Below are 8,295 nucleotides of genomic sequence, written 5' to 3' on the forward strand. Positions count from 1 at the left end.
TTTTGTTTATGCTAACAGCAACATGACCAACATGTCAGGCTAAAAAGCAACATATACCGAACTGAAAACCATGACCACGAAACAGTGAACCGAACCGTGGATTTTGTGAACCATTCCACCCCTAGTGCATTTATCTAATTGCAGGATGTTTGCACCCCTCAGACACAGCACACCACAACCACAACATGTAGTCATGTTTAAAAGTGCTTCAAAAGATTTTTACAGCAATGCTTTTACTGATCACTTAGACACTTATTTCAGAGATTATTTCCACAATTATTCCTAAAATCAACCATCATCTTAAAGAGCATGCTGTAAACCCAGAGGACACTTGGTTTAGTTAATAACACCGAGACATAAATCATGTTATTTAGGGCCCATAACTTCAATTATAAATGACTGAAAAAGTGCTGTATTGTTAACCCTGCAGCTGTGACTGGCAATAAAAATCACAAGCTGGGGTCGAGCTCTGTGGTCCAAACGGGAAAGTTTCTGCTGCCTCAGGTTATATCTTAAAAGGTCATAAATACATGAAAAAGAGCCATTCATATCACGAGTCTTTAAATATATAAATTCTCAGTCACTAAATCAACATTTAACTGCATTAAAATCTAAATATCAATTTCCAGCATGTTTGTTAACAATCCAAACACATAATCACGCAGCAACATTAGCAGAGCTGCTGAGGTAAGAGATATCAGGAGAAAACGGGGCTTCAATGGCCCACACCCAATTATTATCACACAGCCTAATGATGGAGCCCTACGGACCTAATTACATCCCAGCTGCAGAGCCTGAGTGAGTGAGATGTTGAGAATTTCACACTAAAGGGGGGGGGCATGATTGGACATTGAACAGCCTGTTGAAATATGATTATTCCCACAAGTTTTCCAGAGAAACATGAATAAGTCCTAAGTGATGAGTTCCGATTGAGCAATTAACCAGCTTTTTTTTTTCTTTTTTTCACTCGAATGCAGCGTGAACTGTGGGAAAACTTCTCTCAGCTCTTGAAAACAACACCGGAAATTGATCAATGTCTTGCCCAAGGACACAGTGGCATGTACAAATCCAGGAGGGACAAGATATAGGCAATACCGAGTCAACTGACAACCAAGGAGGCGCTTAGTGTTGCTAAGAAAAAACTACTGTAAGCTGACATTTAAACTGAAATAAACATGTGCATCAGCTGTTGGACTGCCAACAACTGAAGTCATCAGCATGTAGAAAAAACCCAAATATATGATAAACCTGCACTGAAAAAAAAAAATCGAAAATCTACTTAAGTAGATCTACTTAAAATAAGTGCATTTGTTCTTGGATTGAGGAGGTAAAAGAGACATTTTGCCAATGGAACAAGACAATTTACACTTAAAATAAGAAAACACAATTGCATTTTTTATTTCAAGTGCATTTTATCTAATTATTTGTTTTTAAGAGTAAAAATGCTGATTCTTTTGGCAAACCATCTCATTTACCTACTCAAATTAAGGACAAATACAGTTAATTTAAGAAATTTTTACTTGTTTCTAGGTTGTTTTGCAGTGTGAGTAAAAATAGGAGACTAAATTATAATATTAACACAAATATTAAAACAAATGTGCATAACAGGATCCATCATTATCAAATGTTCATTTGTTATATTGTCAATTATGCCTAGTAAAATATAAAGCATTAACTTAAACAATAACTAAGCAATAAGTCAAATAGTAGTTTTTATTTGAGTATAATAGTTTATACAAAAAACACAACTGTAGAGGAGTGCATGGATGAATCTTTGCCAGAATATGGATCAGTTAGCAGGCATAAAAGCTCTGTATACCCATATTATATTTGTTTTTTTTCCTAGCTAGAGTCCAGCTTCCCTAAAATGCCAAAATTAAAGCAATGTTTTGCTGATCAAGATGCAGTAGTGGGGAGAATTTGATGAAGAAAAAGTAAGAGAGGAGTCAAGTAACTAAGTAAACAGATTTTGATATAGTACGGTAATGTGATAGTTTTTCTCTGTATCTGTAGTTTATATCCATACTTTATAGTTCTTACTTTCTCTAAACTGGCTCCTTAAATCTATGCACACTGAATAATGGTATGAGGCAACAGCTACAAAAAAAAAAAAAAAGACAGAACTCCAAAGTAAAAGGAGGATCTGTTTAGTTATTAGTTAATAAAAAAACACTGATGCAAACACGGATGAAGACGGGAGGGCTGGGAAACATTACTGATAATGGATCAGATTCTGAGATGCAAAGCAATCCCCCATCCATTCCACCTTCATTCAGTTCAATTCAGTTTATTTATATAGCACCAATTCTTCATCTCAAGGCACTTTACAATTCAACCAGATTATACAGTCCAATTAACTCAAAAGTTTCAAAGGAAAACCAACTGATTGCATCGACTCGAAGGCAATCCTTTACACTAAGCATGCTTGTGGCGATAGTGGAGAGGAAAAACTCCCTTTTAACAGGAAGAAACCTCCAGCAGAACCAGGCTCAGTGTGAGCGGCCATCTGCTGAGGCTGATGGGATTAAAGGAGACAGAAGCAAAGATACAAATGAACTTGTCAACCAGCTCCACTTTCTTCATTAGATTTTACATTTTTAACCTCCATTTAAATTTTTTTTGCAACTTTATGTTGTGAATATAAGACCTCTAAAAGTAGTCAACTGCTCCCGGACTTCTGTTTAGTCTTTTAATTCTGAACAAAACTAGACCAACTCAATAAAATTTCTTTACAAACACTGTGAGCAACAGAGGAAATATAGGGGTTTCTTTTTAGTTTTATAAAAATAAGTTTTAAAAAGTTTTTTTTTTGAAGACAAGAAACTATTTTAATTTGCGTCCTTAGGTATATGTAAAGTATATGTAATACTTAGGAAGTTCAATCAGTAATTTTATTTTTACAAAAGTCGTTTTACAGGTGTCTGTATTTGGACCGAGACAATAAAGGCGGATAGTTTTAATAAGGTTTTCCAAATCAGAATCAGAATCAGAAATACTTTAATAATCCCAGAGGGAAATTACTTTTGTTACACGATCCAGTTACAGTTTTATATAATATATACACACATCCAACTATACAATATAATAAAGATAAAAAATAAGAATAAAAAGAGATGAAATATATACACATATAGCTGTTCTGTATATATATCTGTACGTATATCTATGCATATGTAAAAACTAAATTCTAATATCACAGCCATAACCGTAACAAGCTATCTGTTGCAAATTTTTACAGATGTTTTGCAAAAAAGATTTTATTGCTCTGCTGTTTTATTCTTTGTGTATTAATAATAATAAATAAATAAATAAATAAAATCAAACAGATAAACTGGCGAAGACTGTCATCCAGGTCATTGTCATTCCAAAAAAGTTTTTAAAAAGTTAAAAAACAATCCACTGGAATTTGTTTTCCAAGTTTGAAGACGTTTCGCTTCCCATCCAGGAAGCCGTCTCAATTCAAAAAACAGAAGTCAGGCTGTGTGCTTGTGTAGCCACTCTGCTGTTGGCTGCTTAACAAACCAACTCTTGCCGTCAAACATTACCGTACTGGTAAAAGGTGATGCTTCATTTGTTTTCACACCTTACAGTCGTGTTTCTCAAACTTTTTTTTACTTGTTTACCTATTTGGGCATTTTGTTTTAACACGAGTTCCCCTCAAAGTATTCATGATTGTCCAAAAGTGGAACGTACAATAACTGATTATAAAATAAAAACTTTTTAATTTTACTCATCTTCCATCTCAAAAAAACAAAACAAAATCAAAAAATGTCGCCTGGAGGCTGGTAAGGAATCGAAATAAATACAAAATAAAATCATATTGCAAACCTGTATTTATAAAACTAGAGTTCCTTTGAGTAACTTAATTATAATCACATTTACATTGATGAATTGGGAACAAAATATATAGTCAGACTTTATTAGTTTGATTTTGTTTTCATAAAAACACGTCAGCTGCTTTAATGAGCTCAGTGTGAAAAACAGCAGATATGAGGCTTTTCTTTACTTGTTCCTCTGCTTGGTTTGGATGTGTGTCAAAGCTGAAGGTGAACTCAAACAAAAGCGAACTTTTCAATTGGGTCCCAACAAAACAAAACAGATTCTGTTCCAGATATTTTACTACCTAAGAAATAAAATATTTTCCTGTACCCCTTGCAGTGCCCTTGCTGAGCGCTAGGAATCTGCGTACGGTTGAGAATCCCTGCCCTATTGTACCACAAATATTTTCAAACTGATTAACAACATGTGAGGGAGATGGAAATGCTGCATTATTTTATGCTCCACAAAGAGAAAACTGATTACAACAATCTCCCTGCTACCCCTTCAAAGACAGCAGGAGGTTTGATGTTTGATGGAAAACCTTATGCAATCAAGACAGCCCTTGTCTAACTGTAATGTTACAGTCGGAGGTCATCAGATACTGATCAAATATTCAAATTCAAATGAACCTGTCCTACATCAGCCCTAATCTGATAGACTTCTGACCTACTTAAGTGGCCAAAGGAAACAAATATTGCAAATGGAGACAAGCCAAGACCAACGTGGAGTCGGACTTACATCTTGATGTTCTCATGGTACTGTTTGGTGTCGGATGGCTGGTTGTACAGAGGCTGGGATGATAGAACAGAACAAACATTCAGCAGATTACAAAATGACCAAACATTAAAACCCTAGATTATCGACTTAAACTTTTCACTCCATATATTTAAAAGTGTTATCACCATCGAGTAGCGAGGAAGGACTCTGGAGCTAATAAAATTAAATCACTGGATCCATTTCAATCTGATGTTACACTGAATCTTCACAGATTTACTTCTTTATGTTTAAAAATGTAAGGAGACGAGAGACAAAAAGTGGACATCAAATAAAAACTCACCAGTTCCACTCTGGGTCCCAGCCCCTCCAGTACCCTGTGAGCCTCTTCTGCCTTTTTCTGATGAGAAAAAGACAAACAGAAGTAGTACATTAGCAAGCCGCCGTCACCACGGCAACGCCGGGAACATGCTCACTAGATCACCAAAGCGAGGCACCAATTGCTACGAAGGTGGACGGACTGGATAGATGGAGAGCTGGACCCGCTGCCTATTATTAGAGCTTTTAACTCCAGCATGGCCTCAGCGCTCTCTCTCTTTCTCTCTCCAGAAAAAAAAAAGAGAGATTACTCACCTCCCCTGAGAAGAAAAAGGTTGGAGAGAAAAAGCAGGGAGGCATGAAAGCAAGTGGGAGTATAGCAGAAAAAGTGGGAGAGGAAGAGGGGGGGAGCTGGAAAACAGAGATGTTTGACCATGAAGGCGACAGGAAAGAAAGTCCTCTGTGTTCAAAGCTGGGTCATCTCTGCAGCTTCGCTCCTTCTTGCATAAATATTTAGCTCCACCAGACAAATGTGTATACAGCTTTCCAAACCATTCCTAAATATTCCCACTCTACTCTTCTCCTTCAGTCACCGCGTACAGATGTCATCGTAGTGAAACCCTAAAGGCCATAACTGTGACAGACTACTCTGGGGCTTATTAAAGCATCTGCCTTTATTTTTCACAAGACTATTTGGTCTAATGCTGCGTTTTTAAAGCAGAAAACAGATTTACTCAAAAAATCTGAAAAACATTAACGGCAAGGAATAGGGCTGGGTATTTTCGCCCAAGTCCTAAATCGATTCATTTTGATTCGATCGGTTTTTACAATAACGAAAGTGGTTCAACTGTGTTTCAAAATACTCATGTATTTTATTTTTTCCTGTCATATTAATAACAAAGTGCAAACTTGTAAATCAGACAGTTTAAACCTGAGATGTGAACAAAACCGTCTTAGAAGTGCAAACTCGTTTGTGAAAAGTGAAAAAGTGACGCCTCACTCGAGCGAGCAGACGTGACACAGCGGGAAAAAGAGCAGACATGCATGAGCTGCATTATCTTCAATGCACAAACCATATTTGCAGCGTTGTCTGTAACAACTATAGGGTGTTTGCTGGTCAGCCCCCATTTGTTAATGTCTTCAGTCAACCTATTGGCTATATTTGCAGCTGTCTGGCTGCTCATTTAAATTAAAATGTGAAAGTCATGCGCGTCACTAAAAAAAACTAATCGATCTCATTCTCTAGACATCGATTTTACAAAAATGTACAGGAATCGATTCAAAATCGATTAAATCGATTTCTTTACCCAGCCCTAGCAAGGAATATCCTAAAAACATACTTTTGAGGTAAAAGGTATAACACCATAACCTTTTTTGATTATTACTTCTAAATGGAAAACAAAATCTCCCACAACGTTTGCAAATCCTCTTCATGTTGTTCCACAGTGATAATCTTTTCTTTGCAGGAGTTTATCCTGTTGATAATGGTGGTTTTTAAGGCAGATTATGCTTCTGCAAACGCACACATCAAATGTTGCTTGGGTCTGGTCGCGAACCAGTTTTGCTGGTAGTCTTCTGCACCGTCTGTCTGGAATTTCTAGAAATGCACAGCAGTGTCTCGTCAAAGCGCAAGGGAGGGGGGGCTAATCGAGAACTCGTGAGAACCTCGGTGGATGGTCACAAGAACTTCGGCGGCGGGAGTGATTATTTTCCAAAGGAACAATGACGCATCTGCAAGATATCACGGTAACGGAGATGGATCTAGAGTTGCTAGACAACAAAGAGGAACAGGTTCTGTTAATGGAGTTGGCAAAAAGACCGGTTAACCTTTCATCGTAGTTGTCCCTGGGTTTTTAAAAATGGCGCGCCCCGGCACCGAATCGAGAAGGACGACCACACAGACAGCTGGAAAGGCATACCAAGGACCAATCACAGCTGCTTTTTGTCTGCGCACTTCCGTTCGAGGTCTGCGTGGGTTTGCGACTGTCCAATACGTAGTCAGGACTCTTTTTGAGGTGCGCGACGACGGTTGCAGAACCTCTACTCGGAAGGCAGAGACAGATTTGAAGGTTGCAGAGGCTAAGCGTCAGAAGCATAAATTGGCTTTTATGAGCTAAACAGGATCTCTAGATGTTTAGATAAACGCTTAATTTGGGTTTGTCGCCACAGAAACATAAAGGAGAGAGTTACAGATAATATACAGATCCAAACGTGGAATCTTTTCACACAAAGGTTACAGTGACGTCCTGCAACAATGGAGTCTGGACAAACAAGGTCTTAAAAAGTGAAACATTGGAAAAATAAAATTACAATATTACATGAAAATCATAATTCTGAAATCACTTGGCTCTGACTATGAGAATGGTCGCTTCTTCAAAAAAATATGGATGATAATTAGACAAACCCTCCATCTAAAAATTAAATCTAAATTAGTCGATTAAAGGCAAATACTTTTGTTTTATTTTAAAGAGGCTAATTACATTTTTTCTTTCTTTTAAAGTGCATCTAACTTATTAGGACCACAAAAAACAAGATATTTCTTAGGGCCAATAGGAGTCCAGAGGTAACACTGAGCATCTGTAGACTAAATACTCTGAAAGATGTTTTTTTTTTTTTAAAGAAACCGTTTAGTGCTGTGAAACAATGAAAACAGGGAGTTATATTAGCACCAAATCATCTACCTGTACCTCATTGACTATTAGCTCAGAAGTAGGTCAAACAGGAAGAAGAAAAAAACCTTTTAAATTAACGCTGCGTGCATCCTCTCTCAAAGAGAACAAAAAAGGAACCAAAGCTTTGCACAATGTACCTGTTGTACATAGCAATTAAATGCAAATGCATTTCCATGCTGCTTCCTCATCAGTGAGGAGGTGTAACAGGCTGCAGAGGATTGCCTCAGAGAGCACGCTCACAACAGCAGCACTTAATGAGCAGCAATTATTTACAGGAGACGTTTATCCTCTGAGAGCTGGCAGTGGAGGGGGGAATACTGGGGCAGCTTTGGAAGAAAAACTCATATTGTGTCTCTGAAATTAAAGACATTATGTTGAAGCTTCACCATCATCATTCTGTTTGTAGGCTCAGTTTTACATTTCACTCATGCTCCCCTTGGTGTATTTGCTCCTTAAAGTTAAGAGCAACAAGACAACTCCCCCAGGTCACATGATCCAGCTTCATTAAACTCCAGCCAAATTTCTGGAAATAATTCTCCGGTTTCCCAAGTGGTTTTAAAGCCAAACTCCCACCGAGGGGATTCCTGGGAACAAAACAAAGAAAGAAAGAAAGAAAAAGCAAGAAACAACTGCGCTGTTTTCTACGGAAGAGGATTAGGGCCACTGAACAAAAAAGTTAACTGATTTTTAAATTTTATTTCAGTTTAGTATCTGACTTTAATCTCAGAATGCTGACTTTAATCTCAGAATGCTGACTTTAATCTCAGAATGC

At 37.4% G+C, this 8,295-nt stretch overlaps 1 protein-coding gene across 2 annotated transcripts in view; it reads right to left on the bottom strand.

Annotated features, from left to right (window-relative positions):
• The window catches only part of ncor2 (nuclear receptor corepressor 2), a 145,108-nt gene that overhangs the window by 71,888 nt on the left and 64,925 nt on the right, over nucleotides 1–8,295 (bottom strand). For both annotated transcript variants that reach the window (XM_015370063.1, XM_015370061.1), the window contains exons 7-8: nucleotides 4,877–4,933; nucleotides 4,558–4,610 (exon numbers count right to left, since the gene is read on the bottom strand). In XM_015370063.1, the coding sequence (XP_015225549.1) occupies nucleotides 4,558–4,610; nucleotides 4,877–4,933 (110 nt within the window). The remainder of the gene's footprint in view (nucleotides 1–4,557; nucleotides 4,611–4,876; nucleotides 4,934–8,295) is intronic.

This window comes from Cyprinodon variegatus, unplaced genomic scaffold (genome assembly GCF_000732505.1).
Source record: "Cyprinodon variegatus isolate N-32 unplaced genomic scaffold, C_variegatus-1.0 Scaffold41, whole genome shotgun sequence".
NCBI classification, from domain to species: Eukaryota; Metazoa; Chordata; class Actinopteri; order Cyprinodontiformes; family Cyprinodontidae; genus Cyprinodon; species Cyprinodon variegatus.